The 19,405-nt window shown below is 35.1% G+C and overlaps 1 protein-coding gene across 13 annotated transcripts in view; it reads left to right on the forward strand.

Moving 5' to 3' along the window:
- Nucleotides 1-19,405, forward strand: part of ZNF644 (zinc finger protein 644) — a 105,799-nt gene that overhangs the window by 81,058 nt on the left and 5,336 nt on the right. For 10 of the 13 annotated variants that reach the window (XM_047869050.1, XM_047869040.1, XM_047869039.1 and 7 more), the window contains 3 exons: nt 1,492-4,529; nt 4,715-5,320; nt 7,208-7,330. In XM_047869050.1, the coding sequence (XP_047725006.1) occupies nt 1,492-4,529; nt 4,715-5,320; nt 7,208-7,330 (3,767 nt within the window). The remainder of the gene's footprint in view (nt 1-1,491; nt 4,530-4,714; nt 5,321-7,207; nt 7,331-19,405) is intronic. The other 3 variants (XR_007154455.1, XM_047869051.1, XM_047869049.1) reach the window with 1 other exon arrangement.

Below are 19,405 nucleotides of genomic sequence, written 5' to 3' on the forward strand. Positions count from 1 at the left end.
CACTAAGTGTCTTTCAGGCTAGTTTTTTAAAAATTCTGTTGTCCATTTCAGATTTATGAGATCGTTCCTATTTGGACATTTTACCTTTTTATGTAGTTTAATGAGAAATGTCAGGAATGGGTAATAGTATAGCGTCAAGATTTGCTTTTCTTTTCATTGACATTTACACACTCTTCCCTAACACATGTTTATGTGCTGCCCATTTTTAACTTCTGTGTATGTGATGTAGAGACTCCTGCTGGGTGCTGCATTAGCACCATTTTGGGGTGATAGCATTGAATATGATCTTATTGGAAGTCTATTTTTATTGCTGTGGATGTCTGCCAATCTCAGAACAGAATTCTGAGACCTATGAGGGGCAGAAAAATTGTTGGTATACATAATAATGCCAAAGAAAAGATATTTGCAGTATTATTTATAATATTTGTTGTATTAAAGAACACATCTTGTGGAAAGAATAAGCTCGTTATAAGCGCTTGTTCTCAGTTGTGAAATATGAAAGTAATTAGAAATAATTCTTTTATTCTTTAACTAGACTTAATGTTTTACAGCCCATGTAGTTGGTACCATAAGAGATTAGAAATAATGAACTGTATTGAAAATGTTTTAATTTCTAAATATCAGATTAAGTTCATGCTGTCTTAAAATAGTATTATTACTTGTCATTCAAGTAATATACAAGTACAAATTTAAGTACTATGAAGGAGAAGAAGAGAGCAGAAACCTAGCATGTCTTGTTTGCGGTTTTCCGAATAATAGAGCAGTTCCTGGCACATGGTAAGGGCTCAATAAATATTTGGAGAATGAATAAACTGTACTTACTACCATGTGCAAAAGGAAGAGAAATAATGGAATTTTATGCCAGTACTTCAGATAGTTCATACCTAGGGTTGCCGAATTTCAGATTCTTTAAATTGTACTTGAGGATTATTGGATATTTTGAAGGCCTTGCTATAATTGCTGAGTCAAGAAGTCAGAACCATGGTGGAATTTGCATTAGTTGAATGGGGTATCTAAGTTTCATGGGAAGAAAATTGTCTCCTCCTACACACTTTTGCTTTGATTTTACAGCTATGTTTTTATTCACTCAACATGTTAGTCCTTTATTCACCAAATACTGCCTGAGCACCTTTGCCAAGCACTGTGCTAGCTTCTAAAGATATGAAGGTGACTAGGTATAGTCCCTGCCCTCAAAGAGTTTACATCCTCCCTACCAGGGAGACAGGTAGTTCCAGTATAATGTGCCCATTTCTAATATTGCTCTTCTCTAGATGTTTTGTATATATTCAATATTGGTTGTTGTTGCTTAGCACAAAGAAAAAAATTTACCTAACCTTTTTTAAAGTTTTTCTTCATTCTTGGAAAATTATTAGGACCTCCACATAAAAAGAATGGAATTATGCTAATAAAAATGTGTACTTTGAACTCTCCATACATTCTACTAGAATCTTTTTTCATGCAAATCTAAATTTTTTTTCTTCCATTTTCTAGACTAAATGTGTTAAATGGGCTTGCCAACAATATGGATGATTTGAAGATAAACACCGATATTACTGGTGCTAAAGAAGAACTCCTAGATAACAACAGTTTTATCTCAGACAAAGAGAGTGGAGTTCATAAACCAAAAGATTGTCAGACATCATTTCAGAAAAATAATACACTCACTCTGCCTGAAGAACTGTCAAAGGACAAATCTGAAAAAGCCTTAAGTGGAGGCCAGTCTACTCTATTTATACATGCTGGTGCTCCTACTGTTTCTAGTGAAAACTTTATCTTGCCTAAAGGAGCTGCTGTTAATGGACCAGTTTCACACTCCTCCTTAGCTAAGACTTCCAGTATGAATAAAGGCAGTGTTTCATTAACCACTGGACAACCTGTGGATCAGCCAACAACAGAATCTTGTTCAGCTTTGAAGGTGGCACCTGATCTTCAGCTATCTACACCACAGAAAGCAAATCAACACCAAGTTTTATTTTTGTTATCAGATGTAGCACATGCTAAGAATCCAACCCATTCCATTAAAAAACTACCTACCTCTGCTTCCGTTGGTTGTGACATTCAGAATTCAGTAGGGAGTAGTATAAAGTCAGATAGCACTTTAATAAACCAAGTAGAGGTGGGTGAGGATAGTGATGATTTATTGGTAAAAGATGATTGTGTCGATACATTAACAGGAATCTCCTCAGGTACAGATGAATTTAGGTCAGAAAATGAGACAAACTGGGATCCCCAAAAAGAGTTCATTCAGTTTCTTATGACTAATGAAGACACAGCAGATAAAGCTCCAGTTCACTCCAAAGTAGGTCTAGAAAAAAAGAGAAAGCGGAAAATGGATGTAAGCAAGATAACTCGTTACACTGAAGATTGCTTTAGTGATTCAAATTGTGTACCCAATAAGTCAAAAATGCTAGAAGTAGACTTTCTAGAACAGAATGAAGAACTACAAGCAATAGACTCACAGAAATATGCATTATCAAAAGTGAAGCCTGAATCAACTGATGAAGACTTGGAATCTGTGGATGCTTTTCAGCATCTAATTTATAACCCAGATAAGTGTGGCGAAGACAGTTCACCCGTTCATACTAGCACTTTTCTTTCTAATACCTTAAAAAAGAAATGTGAAGAAAGTGATTCCGAGTCACCTGCTACTTTCAGCACCGAAGAGCCATCATTTTACCCCTGTACAAAGTGCAATGTGAATTTTAGGGAGAAGAAGCACCTCCACAGGCATATGATGTATCATTTAGATGGGAATAGCCACTTTCGTCATCTTAATGTCCCAAGGCCATATGCTTGTAGAGAATGTGGACGGACATTTCGAGATCGTAACTCACTTCTAAAGCATATGATTATTCACCAAGAAAGAAGACAGAAGTTGATGGAGGAAATTCGCGAATTGAAAGAACTTCAGGATGAAGGAAGAAGTGCACGATTACAGTGCCCTCAGTGTGTGTTTGGTACCAATTGCCCTAAAACATTTGTGCAGCATGCTAAAACCCATGAAAAAGATAAAAGGTACTACTGCTGTGAAGAGTGTAACTTCATGGCAGTGACAGAAAATGAATTAGAATGCCATCGAGGCATTGCCCATGGAGCGGTGGTAAAATGCCCTATTGTCAGTTCTGATATAGCCCAGAGAAAAACGCAAAAAAAGACTTTCATGAAAGACTCTGTTATAGGATCATCCAAAAAATCAGCTACCTACATATGTAAGATGTGTCCTTTTACAACTTCAGCCAGAAGTATTTTAAAAAAACACATGGAGTACTTGCATTCATCATCATGTGTTGATTCATATGGTAGTCCACTTGGACTTGATAAAAGAAAAAGTGACATTCTTGAAGAACCTATAGATATTGATAGCACTAAACCTTTAATTAAACAACAGTCAACCACATTTCCAAAGAACTCTGCTTTAAAACAAGATGTAAAGCGAACATTTGGATCATCCTCACAATCAGGTAATTTTTCCAAATTCCATAAGCGGCCACACAGAGTACAAAAAGCTCGGAAAAGCATTGCCCAGTCAGGTGTAAATGTGTGCAATCAAAACAATTCTCACAAGACTGTTATGATTAAAAGCAGCACTGACCAAAAACCTAAGTATTTCCATCAAGCAGCAAAAGAAAAATCTAATGCCAAGGCAAATAGCAACTATTTATATAGACACAAATATGAAAACTACAGAATGATCAAAAAATCAGGTGAATCATATCCTCTACATTTCAAAAAAGAAGAAGCCAGTTCACTAAACTCTTTACATCTGTTCTCATCATCAAGTAATTCTCACAACAATAGTTTTATTTCAGACCCTCAAAACTCTGACACGAAAAGGCCAGAAAGCTTCAGAGAACACAGGCGTGTAGCTGTAAAGAGAGTAGTTAAGGAATCCAAGAAGGAAAGTTCTGTTGGAGGAGAAGACTTGGATAGCTATCCAGATTTCTTGCATAAAATGACTGTTGTTGTTTTGCAGAAACTTAATTCTGCTGAAAAGAAAGATAGCTATGAAACAGAAGATGAAAGTTCCTGGGATAATGTTGAGCTAGGTGACTACACTACACAGGCCATAGAAGATGAAACCTATAATGATATTAATCAAGAACATGTAAACTTATTCCCGCTTTTTAAAAGCAAGGTAGAAGGTCAAGAGCCTGGAGAAAATGCTACCCTCAGTTATGACCAGAATGATGGCTTTTATTTTGAATATTATGAAGATGCTGGAACTAATAACTTTTTGCATGAGATACATGATCCTCAGCATTTAGAAAATGCAGAAACTTCATTGTCAAAGCATAGTTCTGTTTTTCACTGGACTGATCTGTCTCTTGAGAAGAAATCATGTCCTTACTGCCCAGCAACATTTGAAACAGGTGTTGGGTTATCAAATCATGTTCGAGGACATCTTCACAGAGCTGGATTAAGCTATGAAGCCCGTCATGTTGTATCACCGGAACAAATAGCCACAAGCGACAAAATGCAACATTTCAAAAGAACTGGCACAGGGACACCTGTTAAGCGAGTTAGAAAAGGTAAGTTTCCACGTGGATAATTTGGGTTACTGTGTCTATTCAGATTGAAAGAATTTGAAGGTTTTGTTCAAATTTGGTCTTTATTAGAATAAAGAAAAAATAATTTTATTTTTCAGAGTTAATTGGCTTTAAGATGATCACTTTACAAAAAATTCTGATGTTACTCTTAAAAAATTTTTTTTTAGCTATAGAGAAGTCTGAAACCACTTCTGAACACACTTGTCAGCTCTGTGGTGGTTGGTTTGATACTAAAATTGGATTATCGAATCATGTTAGAGGCCATCTGAAAAGACTTGGAAAGACCAAATGGGATGCTCATAAATCTCCAATCTGTGTTTTGAATGAAATGATGCAAAATGAAGAAAAATATGAAAAAATCTTAAAAGCATTGAACAGTCGTCGTATTATTCCCAGACCATTTGTAGCTCAAAAACTTGCATCAAGTGATGACTTTCTATCTCAAAATGTTATACCTCTTGAAGCATACCGTAATGGCCTAAAGACTGAAGCTTTATCAGTGTCTGCATCAGAAGAGGAAGGGCTGAGTTTCTTAAATGAATATGATGAAACAAAACCAGAACTGCCCAGTGGAAAAAAGAATCAGTCTCTTACACTGATAGAACTGCTTAAAAATAAAAGGATGGGAGAAGAAAGGAATTCTGCTATTTCTCCTCAAAAAATTCATAATCAAACTGCAAGAAAGAGATTTGTTCAGAAGTGTGTTCTTCCATTAAGTGAAGACAGTCCGTTGATGTATCAGCCACAAAGAATGGACTTGACTATGCACTCAGGTAAGAGGATGTTTATGACTATTGTGTATAATTTAAACAGTTTAATTATGCTTACTTTTATGGAATATTTGTAGGAAATACTTCTTAGAATGTTTTTACTTAAGCTGCTTTTTTTGCAGAGCAGAGATTGGTTATACTGTCATTTCTATATAAATCATCAGTTGATGCTCATCAGCACTGAATTCTCTGTGCCTCATTTCTTGGTCAGAATGTAAGGTGAGAACAAAAAACAAAATAAAAACCAAAAAGCTGATCTGTAAAAATAAAATCTGCTATGGCTGGGGAATGGTCCTATGGATGGGAGGTTGACGTTGTTCAGAAGCATAGCATTACTGGAATGGCAAACCTGTTCTCTATTTGCCAGTGCTCCAAGATTATAATGGTTTCAAGATTTAGCTATTGGTTTTCCTTCTTAGGTCAAACAAACAAACAAAAATGGATTGGTGTCTGTTGTGTGTTGTGATTAACCCAAAGAAACTTCTCCTTCTCCAGTTCCTCGTTGTATTGTGGGATAGTTCGGTTTTGGAGAACTGTTGTGAGTATAAAATATTTGTTTGGGGTTTTGCAGCGGTGGTCTAATGGAACAGAACAGATGTTGAGGTTAGTGCTTGTGCACCAATAGTTTTTCCTTTTCAAAAGAACAGTTTGTATTGGCAAATGATGTAGCAGATAAAATAGCCTAACTATATTTGTTATTGCTAAGTCTGGTTTATACTTTTAGATTAGAAAAATTTTAAGTGTCTTTGTCAGTTTCTTTTGGAGGTTAAGAATGTCGATGATTGATTAACTTTGTGGTCTCGTAATTTTAGCCCTGAGTTGAACGTGTCTGAGGTAAAAGTAACTGGTCAGTGGGTTAATAATGAATACAATTACTATAATGTTGATTTGTTTACTTGGGACAGCCCAGATATTTGTTTGCAGTTTTGATTTAAGGAAAGATTACCTTGTGTTGTAAGTGGTCTGAAAAATGGTCCTGTATGAATTTCTGGTTAATACGGTTCTTTTGTACGAAGAGAGTCTTTCAAAATCAAATTTTGAACATTTTTCAGAAGAAGAAAATGTAAGAAAGGTGTGTCAGCTGTGTTGACTGAGGTGTAGTACACTTGAGAGATGGAAACCGTATTTGTGGCTATCATAGCTCATGTTGAAGAAACCAACTGACACGAGTTGGGGGAGTGAGAATTGTCTTAGAAGTTAGGAGTTTCTTATTGTTTTCAACATGTTTTCTTTCCTGTGATGATTAAGATGTTAGCTTGTTGATCATTTATTTAGCACAAAGATTTTAGCAAAAAACTTCAAATCATTAACTTTCATTATTGATTGCGCATTCAGAGTAATGAACATAAAATGCCCTGAATAAAATGTTGTGTCTAACAGCTGCTCAGTGGTGTGTTTTACCACCTTTTCTCCCAGCCTTCATCAGAAAGCCTAATTTAGTATTGAGCCTTTTACGGTTTTGTGGGTAAAACACTTTAATTACCACTTTGTCAACTAGACTTTTTAATTCTTTGTATTGGTAAGTTGCAAGCTTTGAAACTTCTCAACTGAACAGTGCTCTTCAAATCACAGGATTGTATTTAGGTTTAGGAAATGATCTGCGTAACACAGAAATCTGCAAGAAAGTGATAATAGGTGTTAAATCCAGAGGAGCTTAGAGGTTCAAGGCACTCCTCTTCCACCTTTCCAAAGAGCATGGGTTGGCTCTAAATACTAACTACAAACTAATAACATTTAACTTAACCCCCCCCCCTCCTTATTTTAAGTTAAGCTAATTCAATGAACGTTTTTTAAACCATCTTTATTGTGGTACTTTTCTTCACGCTTTTAGCTAAGAAAATTTCACTTTTTGAAGTGAGAACTGGATTATAGTTTTCTTTTGAATGATAGGTATGCCTGTGAAGCTTAGAACATGTGTGCATTGCAATACGACGTTTACAAGTGCTGTTAGCCTGTCCAACCACTTACGCGCTTATGCACGAAAGAAGAGTGCTGGACTTTTGACTGGTACAGGTATGTTTGAACAGATAACACAGCAAGTCTGCTTGATTCAGTACACTTTTTTTCCCACCAGACTGGTGCTAATTCAGATGATATTTATAGCTTTCTTTGGTAAGCACAGTTGAGTCTGAATATACATTAAATTTCAGCAACTTGTAAACTGTTAGATATCATTTTAAGCAAGTTCTTCTTTTTCATTTGGCTTCTATTGACTTGATTTGGGAAAAATAAATAAATAACCCAATAGAAGTGTGGGACTTTTGAGTCTGCCTAATTCCCATTGATTTTTAAATTACACTATTTTTTGATTTTTAAATTTATTTTTGTGAGTAGATTCCAGTAAGGCAACCTCTCTTTAGTAAAAAGGATTGTAGTTCTAGCCTAACGAAATGCTTTATTAGGAAAGAAAATTATTGTGAAATTTCAAATATGTACCTTAAAACTAAGGAGTTTTCATTAGTCTGTAGATCACATCTTTAAAGGGATAAGCCTTAAAAATGGCCCATGTTGACAACTGAATAGATTTTTCTTTTAATACTCCTAAACTATGTTTAGGATTAATAAATACAGCCAACACATAAATCTCAACATGCACATTTCTGTGTTATTTTTGGTTGGTTAGCCCAGCCTTGCAGATACTCTTCATATTGCCAGCCTGTGAAAAATTGTATTAGCTTACTCATATGTAATACTGCTTCTTACCCTACAAAACGCCTTGCTCTTTTCATTTGTAGCCTTTCAAGCTACCCTGCTTTAGCAAATCCCATTTCTCTCATGTCTTAAAATATACTCTTTTCTAAATATATCTACATAAATCCTTTTGCCTAAAACTCTCCTTCCAGTCTTTTTATTTCTCTTGCTCTTTTAGATCACTGCCTTCTGCTTCCTTCTAGTTGCTGTTTTCCCAACTTTTTTGTTCTTCCTCATGTCTTCCCTTGGCTTACATCCAATATGTTCTTGCTACCAAAGAAACACTTGTATTCATACTAATGTCTTTCTTCTGCTTCTTTGCTTTATCCTTTGACTTGATATACAAATGACCAGGGATGACTGTTGACTGCATTAAAAGAAGAATAGAGTGAGTTTTACTTTATTGGATTAGTAACCTCCTACGGTGAGGTTTTAGTTTTTATAATATTACTCCTACCTTCATCAGGCTTGAAAGGGGATTGCAGACATTAGAGGCAGGGAGGCAGTGAAAATAAAAGACTGTAGAAACAGAACTTCATAATTATTGCTACCACAGTCACTGACGTTCACTGTACACTTACTATGTGTCAGGCTCTGTGCTGTGCAGCCGAATTGTGTAACATTTAACCTTCACACTGCCATATGAGTTGTAAGTGCAGTAATTCTCTCAGTTTTACAGAACACTAGGTCTTAGACAAGTCAAGACTTAAGGTGAAGTTACCCAGATTTATGTAGTTATTAATAGCAGAGTGGAAAAATCAAGGATTTCTTATCCTAGACTTTTGTTTTTAATCACGATGGTCTGCCACATACAGAACAAAAGCCGTTGAAAATCCTAAAAGAGGTTAGGTTTAAAGTGGGGAGCATTCTGGTGAAGACTGAATAAATGAGTCTTACAAAGAGCCAAGGACCCAAGAAACAGGCCTGGATTAGATTTTCGAGGACTTTAAAAAATATTTCAGTCTGACAATTCAGACAGATAATTGCAAATATTCAGTGAGGCGCATCTCTCCAGTACAGGTTTTGTAGGCCATTAAAAAATGCTTTTATTTCGTCTGAAAATCTTTTAAAACATAGGATTAATTCTTTATAAATAACTGATTGTAGCCCTCCACTGACCAGGGGTGCATTCTAATGAACACTTTATTGTCTAAACAATTTCATTATTAAAGAAAAAGTTCATATAGGATGAATGGGGATAGATTTCTTTGGTCATCAAGAAAAAAAAGAGAACATTACTTTTTAAATATCATTAAATACTAACCAAAATGTCAGAAGAGTTAGAAAATAAAAGTTGTGTGTTTGGCAGTCCTAAGGCAAAGAGAAGGGAAATGAAAAGCTGAAGAAAGTCTTAGGGTGGTATTTTCCACAGCACATAACCACTTTTAACAAAAATAAAAAACTCATGCACCTTTTCTTAGAAATTCTGAAACATCCCCCCGCGTTTTTGGAAGCTTCTTGACCAGTAGAGCTATACAGAAGATGTCTTTGCTGCTTGCTCATGCCAACTACAAAGTTTTTTTTAATAAGCTTTCTTATTTTTTGTTTTCCAAATGAAACATTCTGTATTACATTTATAAAGTCCACATGCCTGTTTTCTTCCTCCGTATCAGTTGCAGTGGTGTAAGTCAGTGGTCCTAACCTGTAGTTTCTGGAGGGTTCCACCAGGTTATTGTAAGAGATTCATCAGTTCATATGAGTAACAAGCATTACTTCTCAAAAATAGGTAGATGTTGTTTTCATGAAAAAAGTACAGAATCATTTGAAAAAAATCTTTACCTTAATCTAAGTATATCACAAGACTGAAGCAATGTAAAAGGAAAATAGGTAGGACTAAAGCCTCCATAAGAATGTCCGGTACCCATGTTCTTAATTCAAGTAGTCTTCATTCATGTGGATTTTATTTATGTGGCCTACTCTTGAAGAAAAAGCTTAGGTATCCCTACAGTATGCTAAAGGCCGGCTTGGTTATGATAAACCCCAAATAAACCCCAAAGCTTCCTTAGAAGACACCGGCTCCTGGCCTCTTCTGTGGGAACTAGTGGTCTTTGGAGGGAGAGAAATATCCTAGCTAGCCTGAATAGACCCAAAAGAATGCTCCTCTACTTCCCCCAATAGCTGTCTTATGAAAGCTGTGGACCCCATCCCAGAAACATGCACTTATTTCATCCACAGATAAAAAGTTTTCTATATATATGTTTCTGTATTTAGGTGTATCCCCTAAAGGTTATCATCTGTGGACACTTCCTCTAGCAGAAAGCTGAGAAAGGGGAGATGACAAAATAAAAATGAAGCAGACAGAACTGGGAATCAGGAAATCTAAGAAATCTAAGCCCTAAGAGTTAGAAAATGCTTAATATGCCAGAACTGTGTAACACCAAAACTAATGTATATGGTCACAAACATAAATAAATAAATAAATTAATTAATTAATTAATTAATTAAACAACATGCTTCCTAACTTTAGTAAAAGGAAATGATGAATAATAAAGTAGGAAAGCTTGGAATTAAAGACATAGAAGGGTAGCCATACCTGGGACAGAGTTCAGTTGACAAAAAAGAATAAACTTCACAGATTAAAATTTTGCCCAGAACTGACCCAGTTTGTCATCCATTGGGCAGGTTCCAATAATTGTTTAATAATTTCCATGTGCCTTCCATGGTAGATGCTCATTTATGAAACTTTTTTTTTACCTTTTTTAAAATGAATTTTTGTCTAAAGAAGCTAGTTCCAAAGGGTTTACTTTATATTCTGTATTGTAAATTCAAGGCATACTTATTATTTTTTAAGGCATACCTATTAAGAATTTATTACAGTTAACATAGACTGCACTATTGGTAGACTTCTTTTTCAAGATTTATTCTCTTTAGGTTAACTTTTTATGTGGTCATACAGACTTTTTCCTGGGTAATTCTTTATATAGTCTAATAATAAGAACATTGCATAATTTTCATTAAAAATCAGAAATTTCATGTAGTTTGTATTAAATGCTTTTGGACTTCTAATTTTACTATTGACTTTTTTGTGTTTAATAATATTTAAATTAAGTGATGCCCTTTTTATACTGGCAGTATTAAAAACACAGTATCACTAAGTTATTAATAGAGCAACTGTACTGACTGGGTTAGCCCTTTTGTAGCGGCCGAGTAATAGACAAGTGCCTCTTTCATAGGTGTTCTGGATTGGACAATAAGTTATATGGTACCTTGGTTATTAAAATTTCTAAAATATTTAAAATTATTTAAGGCAGAGTATATTCTATCAACTTAATCTGCACTTAGGAACCAAAAAAGAAAAATATTTTGAGGTCAAAGCAAGTGAATTCCAACAGGTGAAGAAAGGGGAAATAATTAAAGTCCGAGTAGGTTGTTGTGAAAGGAAATGTATCAGTTAAGAGGAAAGCATGTTTGCACAATGGTGCACAGTGGTGCAGAGCCATGTTATCTCTTAAAAAGCAGAAAGAATAACAGTGGTGTTCAGCATTTTTATTGGAATTCCATTTTACATCTTGACCCTGTAATACAAATGCACATTAATACACATACTCACTTGGTCTCACTCATTACTCACCTGAAGTGATTGTGATGTACTCTAATAATTTCTATTTTATTCTTTTTCATTAAAAATAATGCTGGTCATGACCCAGTAAATTGATTTACTACTTACCAAGAAGTTACTTCCCACAGATTGGAAACACTCCCCTCAAGTGACTCTTTTGCTTAGGGACTGGTATTGACCAGAATCAACAATAGTAACATGTTAGAAATCATAATACTACTTCTGTGGCAGCATGTAAAATTATTTTACTCACTGTATTCAGGTGTTTATCAGTAGATCATATTTTTTAAATAAAATGCTGACCTGTAATATTTAAAGTAAATTAGAGATTCCTAGTTATTTAAAAAAGTAATGCAAGAAAAACATTTTTATATGCAAATGTATTTGGGGAAGGGGTTTCATTTCATTATCTTCAGAACACTTCCGTGAAGCATTTTAGAAGTAAAGCAGGATTATTACTATTCTACACCAACAGACTCACCACCATCATAATTAATGCATAACTTTTCCAGTGAGAAAAAGAGAACTTAAAAACTTGGCACTAGAGTCTTTCAGTCAATACTACCAGTGCAATATGTCTACATTCTTTTTTTAGTAAAGTCAGTGTTTTCTTTTTCATACCACCCACTTTTAAATAGAATAGTAGATTGCATGTTACTTAATAGGATCTTTTGCCTGTTTTCAGCTTTAATGATCTAATTGGCCACAGAGGCCTGCAACAACAAGTGCTAATGAATGTGTAACACAGTGCCAGGTGCTGAGCGGGTGTATAAGCCACCAGAAAAGTAATTCTTATATTGTGGAATGTGCTATAGGAACACTTTTCTCCTGCGGTGGAAAGAAAAAAATAGTATTGTGAAAGCCTCTCAAGATGCATTAAATTACTTGTCTTTTCATGAGTGTCTCTGCAGTGTCTTTTAAAACATTTTTGTAATGTTGCATCTTGAGGAAATTGCATGCTCTTATAGTGATGCATTGAGGCTGAAAGAGTACAAAGAGAACATTTGTATCTTCTTATTATGATTAAACTTTAAAGGAGCAAACTAGCTTCTAGTTAAAGCAAATACCTTGATAATTACTCCAGAGTAGGCTATCTGGAAGATACCTGGGAAGCATGAAACATGTCCCTGTCATCAAAGAACTTAGGAAAGCATTATTGCAACACATACAAAACTATCAAAGTTAGAGACCTATGCGAGATAGTATACAAGTAAATGGAAATAAAGTATTAAGTGCTGTAGGAGATAAAGGTGTTTATTTTAGTCTAGACCTTCTTTTGAGGGGAGCTGGGAATTAAGTTGGGTCCTTTTTTCCTGCTGCCATTATAATTTGTCTCGTTACTAAATAGAGCCTCAAAAAGAAGGAAAAAGGGGAAAATGAGAATAGTTCATGCACATACGTTTCTTGTCATTATGTTTGAAGTGAGAGAAAGTAAAACCTAGTAGTCAAAGAAAATTTTCATTCTTTCAACAAAATTTTTAGTTCTTTGATCATACCAGGACGGTGCTAGAGGCTGTAAAGACTGCGCTTCAGCTGCATAAACATACTTAGGATCCTGTGGGATAGGCACAAAGGTACTATTATGGTGGAAAAACTTTATAAGGTTTCAGCTAGACCCTGAGCTTGAAGGATGGGTAGTTTTAGGAAGAAGAGACAAAGTGGAACGTTCTCGGTAGAGAAAAGAATGTAGTTTAGGCACGAAGGGATGAAATTTCGAGTTCAAGAGATACTGAAAGATTCAGTTGCGGGTGTTTGGGAAGATGGTAATGTCAGAAAGGTAAGGTTGATACTTTTGGATGCTTGCTAAAAAATTTAGGAAATCATTGAAGAATTTTTTTAAATAAGGGAATAATGTGGTCAGACAGATGGGTTTCTGTGTTTTCTTGGTTATAACTTATCTCTGTAGTACCATTCTTCATTAAAAGTCTGTATCTGTACATATTTATGTGCACAGTAATGTATCGTTATTTGGGATTAGCACAGTAATAAATTGTTCAAGTTGAGTAAATTTTCCAGGTAATTGAAGATTAGTATCAAACTTGATTTTACCCTAACCATTTTGATGGTTATGTTTCTAAAATGTTGTTCTTATTTCTGCCTTGTGAAACTGTAGACTGAGTATAATTTAACCATTTGAGTATATAAGTGTCATCCTTATGGATACTAAGTGTTTTATTATGCCAACAAGAAATGGGCTATTTGCCCACAATACGAAAAATTGATTGGCCATTTGCCCACAATACGAAAAATTGATTGGCCATTTGCCCACAATACAAAAAATTGATTGATTCAGTAATTCAACAAGCAGTTCTTTTAGCTCATGCTGTGGTTTATGCATTGTGGTAAGTACTGCAGAGATAAATTGCATCTTAGAGTAGAACCACATAATATATAACTTTAATACAAGGCAAATCGTAAGTGCCATTGGTACTTTTGGCTAGACCAAGACTCAGCAAGGTTTTAGGAAGTCACGTTTGATTTGGACCCTGAGGATAGCTAATTGAAATGGAAATGGGGTTAGGGGTAGGGAAGGAGCATACCTATAGGAGGGAGCAGCTTGGGACAGTGTGGAAGTCTATTGCAAATACTTAGAAGTAGGAGATAACAGGAGTAGAGGTGAACAGGTAAAGGACATGGAATGCCAATCTTACGGTGATGGAATTAGCTTTGTAGTGAGGAACAAGGGAGGATTTTTTTTGTTTTTGTTTTTGTTTTTGTTTTTGTTTTTTAAGAATTTGAGAAACAAAGGATTTGGTGGGGAGGTGGAGAAATTATAAGTGAGGTCATTTTAGGAGTCTTGAACCAGGACAATGACAATAGGAATGTAAAGGAAAGATAATAGATGCACAGATAATACTATGGAAGTAAAGTAAGCAGAACTTGGCAGATTAATTAGAAGTAGAAGAAGAGGACAGAGACAGAAATGGCTTAGGTTTTAAATCTTGTTACTAGGAGGATGGTTGTACTAAAACAGTTAATGAATCTGCTGCGGTGGGGTTTCCTAAAAGGTTAGGCTTCATTACTCATCCAGCAACACCTAATCATCCAGCTATCCACTGTAATAAAGCAAATAACCACACGTACTGAATCGGTTAAGTTTGTGGTTAGGAAAATGGAACCCCGAAAAATGTTGTACCCTTGTAGCACAAAATATTTACATTTTACGATGCCCTCTTTAGATGTCATTAGTTATAAATTTTAGGATTCTCTTTGATTGATAATCTTTTTTGTCCAGCCACTTGTTTTTCATAAAAATCCTAACGAGTCCCCTACCATTCCTATTGGTGCTGTTACTAATTTTCTGAGTTTTGCTTTTTATATCTTGTTTTGATCTTTTTAACAATTGAACTAACCTGGACTGTTATGTTTTGGGATTTTTTAACATGTCTAATATATTTATATCATAACTTTGTTATAATCTTTTGTGTTCGTTATGATTTCCATTCTAACATGAATTTTTTAATGCTGTTTATAATCTGGGTTAAGATATAGTTAGACCTTAGAGTAACAGGGCATGTTCTAGGCAGAGCTGAATGTAGGTAATCAGCATTAAATGGCTTTATAGAAATAGTAAAACAATACACAGACTCTCTTTTGGAGGTTAAGGTGAGAGGATGACTTGTGGAGACTCTGCTGGTCCTTCATGTGTCTAAGAACTGGAAAAAATAGGTCTCACTATTTCTTTGTTGTGTCTGGGATGTAAGGGATAAGGTTAATTCTTGCTCTGCAGTGTTTAGAGCGTCTGTTTAATTGTGGCCTTAGCTGGAAGTTAACTCAAAGTAGAGGATACCTGGTCAGCACCATGTATGATTTTAGTTTGGATTTTGGCTGGAATGTGTAAACATGTGAAAATTATAAGAAAACTGAATCAGAGATCTGTTGGGGTTTGTGCGTTTGTGACCTTTAGATTTACCATTATAATTATTGTGTGCCCTATGTAAGTTGAACATGATTATGTTGAAAATAATTTAGTGGCAATATTAAAGTAAGGTAGATTCCTTACCTAATTTACTTTATAGTCAGAAGCAGTTAATTACTCCTACTAAATATGAAATGATATTTTGGAAATACTGAGACTTTCAGATGTCAGGGAGTGTGGCTATATTCAAATAATTCTAAACAAAAGTGATTTATAGCAGATTAGTTATGTATTTTAATGTCTATTCCAATTTCAGGTGTGTCTTAGTCTTAGGAAAGTGGTCAGTATTGGTAAGTGCCTATTTGGCTTTAGTAAAACAGCATGCAAGTTCAACCCACGTTAAGGAGGAATTTTAAATGTTTTTTTATTTACCTGTTGCCACAGAGAAATAATAAATTTGCTATCTTTAACTCCTAACTGACTAGTAAGCTACTCATAGCCAGAGTATTGTTAGTGTGTAACTTTTGACAAGCTAGAAAAACTTGTATGCCTCCAGTTTCTCTATTTATAGAAATCTGTGATAAAGTATCATACTTAGGTATAGCTTTTCCCTTTATGTTTTAGGGACATAGTACTCAAAATATTCTTTTACTAATATCCCCTCTACTTTGAAATAGCAGAGACTTCTACAAGTTGAATATACTTTTTTTCTTCCAAGTAGACCCAAGTTTAAATAAAGGCTATCTTCATTTGCTTGAACTCATTCTCTGGGCCAAACATAGATGCCTGGCTATTGCTGCCCTTAATATAACTCTTAATTTGTAGGGCAAACTCAAGGTACCTACCTTTTCTAGACTAATACTTTAAGCAATAAACCTCATACTTAAAGCAAAGGAAATCTGCTTTTCAAGTATTTTTGCATTCCATCCTCTTCTAGGCAAAATGTTAAATCATGCAGGATCTAATTAACTTTGCTATGATTGTTCTGTGATTCTATGTTAGTTACTGTTTTTAGTCATTGAGAATGGAAACTCTAAAAATTGGTGAAAGTAACTTAGAGTACTGAAAAAATATCCAATTTTGGAGGGGAAATGTCAGGAGAAAATAATGGTGAAAATACACTTCAGAGGTTGCTAATTGTGTATCTTATCTATATGCTTAATTCTGATTAGAAGGGGAACATTGCTTTTCATAAAAATAAACCACTTAAACTGCTTTATATGTATCTTGGGAATAATGATTGGTTTGATGATGGCAGTATACCTAAAAACAAAAAATTGGTATTGGGAGTAGGGAAGTCCTTTTCCATTTTAATGGGTTGTAGAGAGTAAGATTTAACAATTCTTCTCTTAATAGCTATTTTTTTTTTATGAGCCAAGAGATTAAGAAGTGGAGCTGAGGGCTGCCTTTCTCATTAGAGTGGTAGGTACTCAGGACCCAGAACTGGTTACACAATTTGTAGGGTCCCATGCAAAATGCAGATGTAGCGCCTTGTGTTAAAAAATTAAGAATTTTAAGACTGTGTACGACAAGAGCGTTAAACTGAGTGTGGGTTGCTTTGTGACTGCTCAAGTCATATACCCATGAAGGCTGTTTTGTAGGTACTTTATGCAAAGATAAGAGTGTACACTGAAGAAATAAGAATTTGGCTCTCTCTATCCCCCATCCCTACTTTATCCAAGGTAACAGGTTTCTTCCCCGATTCTTCCCACCCCCCCCCCCCCCCCACAAAATGCTATGTTCCTTTTTCAGTTGGGACTGAGGGAAAGAAAATGTTCTTTGCACAGTCTGTTATGTGCTTGGGACTTACGAACTGTGAAAGATTAATGACGGCAACTAGCATTGAGTTTATCGGCTCACACTTGTGTATCCCTTGGGACAGGCATATGCATTCTCCTCCCACCTCTCCACTGCCATTACCTACCTCCTCCACTACCAGTGTGTTAATGGTGGTAGAATGATGATTTAAACTATTTATGTCTTTTTTTATCCCTCCTGTCTTCCTGAATGAGCTCATAGCTGCTATTGCCTACCCATCTTATACAGACCAACTAGATGGAGAAGAAATTTTTCTTCCCTCTAGTAGGGCTATACCATACCTCTTATTTTGGATAGGTATAGCCTGGCCATTATATTAAGTTTCACTTTACCCCAGAGATACCAACAACCAGTTAGGAGCAAAACTGATGAAATGGGACTTTTAAATAAACAGGCAGGGGAGGATGATTGCAAATGAAAATATTTTGGAGGTGAATGTTAATTTAGTTTAGTTATAATGTGCTCCTTTACCACACTGAACTTCAGATGTTTCTAAGAAATAAATCCTCATTTTTTGAGATCATTTGTGTAGTGAACTAAAAAGAACATGAACTTCATTGAAACAATTGTATTTAATGGGCAGTAAGGTGGAAAGGGCAAAAGTACTTACTTAATAATGTTAGAGCCTAAAGTAAATTCTTTTTCTTCTGGGTATAAAACTAAATAATGCTCAAGAAAACAAACTTGAATTTGTATCTCTTGTGTTATTTATTAATTTGTTTCTCACTGATCTGGTTTAGTGCTTTAGACACACTGTTGTTGTTGTTGTTGTTGCTGTTGTTGCTATTGTTGCTGTTGTTGTTATATTTTGTAGCATAGCAGTTTGGTGTTCTTTTTGAGGGTTCATAAATCTATTGTATTTCTCTTTCATTCCTATTTGATCAAACAGCTGTTCTGTTATATACTGAAAGGTATATTCTAAAACTTTGTATATGGCCTTACAGTATAATTCACTCTCTTTACAAGTAAGTTAAATACTCCCAGTAGCAAATTAGATCCTTTATAAATCAGATAACTGCAAAGGTGTTTTTAACAGTTTTCTGGTTAAAATCAATCACTTAAACAATTTTTACCACCCTGAATAGGAACCTTAGGAAGGTTTGAATGACTGAATTTGTTCCTTTCTGAAGATGCAGTTTTACTCAAGAGAAGAAAATTAAGAATTTCTAAAACCAGTGTAGTATTTTGTGTAAATACATTTCAAGTACAGAAACAATGTTAGATTTAAAATACTTTGGAAGAGATAAAAGTGTTTGTGTTTTTATTTTTTGACACTAACAAGTAAGTGTACACATAAAATCCTATTACAGGGGTGCCTGGGTGGCTCAGTCGGTTGGACGTCTGACTTTGGCTCAGGTTATAATCTCATGGTTTGTGGGTTCGAGCCCCATGTCGGGCTCTGTGCAGACAGTTCAGAGCCTGGAGCCTGCTTCAGATTCTGTGTCTCCCCTCTCTCTGCCCCTCCCATGCTCATACTCTGTCTCTGTCTCTCAATAATAAATAAACATTAAAAAAATTTTAAATCCTATTACAAAGAAAAACTTTGTGTAAGTTTATGTATTTGGCAGATTATTAATGTAAATAACTTTGTTAAACTTTTGACTATTTATCACAAATATTGATAAGCCCCATTATACTAAAACTGAATGTGTTAGTGTTGTGTTTTAATGTTCCAGTGACTCCTGGTACAGTCCAGAATAAAACTGCTTTTCCCTCTAGATATAATAAAAACTGTTGAATGAGAACATTTGTGTAATAGATATGTTTGTACATCATCTATTTCATTTAGTGGAACATTTTGTGTAAATCATCTTTTTCATGTAGAGAATACCATATGGGTGTCCCTTTTGTGTGCATATTAATATGTTAAATACTCATTTTTTTTTTTTTTTGCAGATTTTTCTAAAATGTTTGGGCTGTAATGCAGGTGTGAAGTTTGGATGTTGGTATTAGAAAAAACTATTCCTGTAAAATGTATTCATGTTTTATCATCTAAGATAAATAAGTGACATTTCAAGGGATAAGAAATTTAAAAGTGATCATGGAGGGGCACTTGGGTGGCTCATTCGGTTAAGCGTCTGATTTTGGCTCAGGTCATGATCTCATGGTTTGTGAGTTCGAGCCTTGCGTCCAGCTCTGTGCTGACAACTCAGAGCCTGGA

Source organism: Prionailurus viverrinus, chromosome C1, assembly GCF_022837055.1.
Source record: "Prionailurus viverrinus isolate Anna chromosome C1, UM_Priviv_1.0, whole genome shotgun sequence".
Taxonomy (NCBI): domain Eukaryota; kingdom Metazoa; phylum Chordata; class Mammalia; order Carnivora; family Felidae; genus Prionailurus; species Prionailurus viverrinus.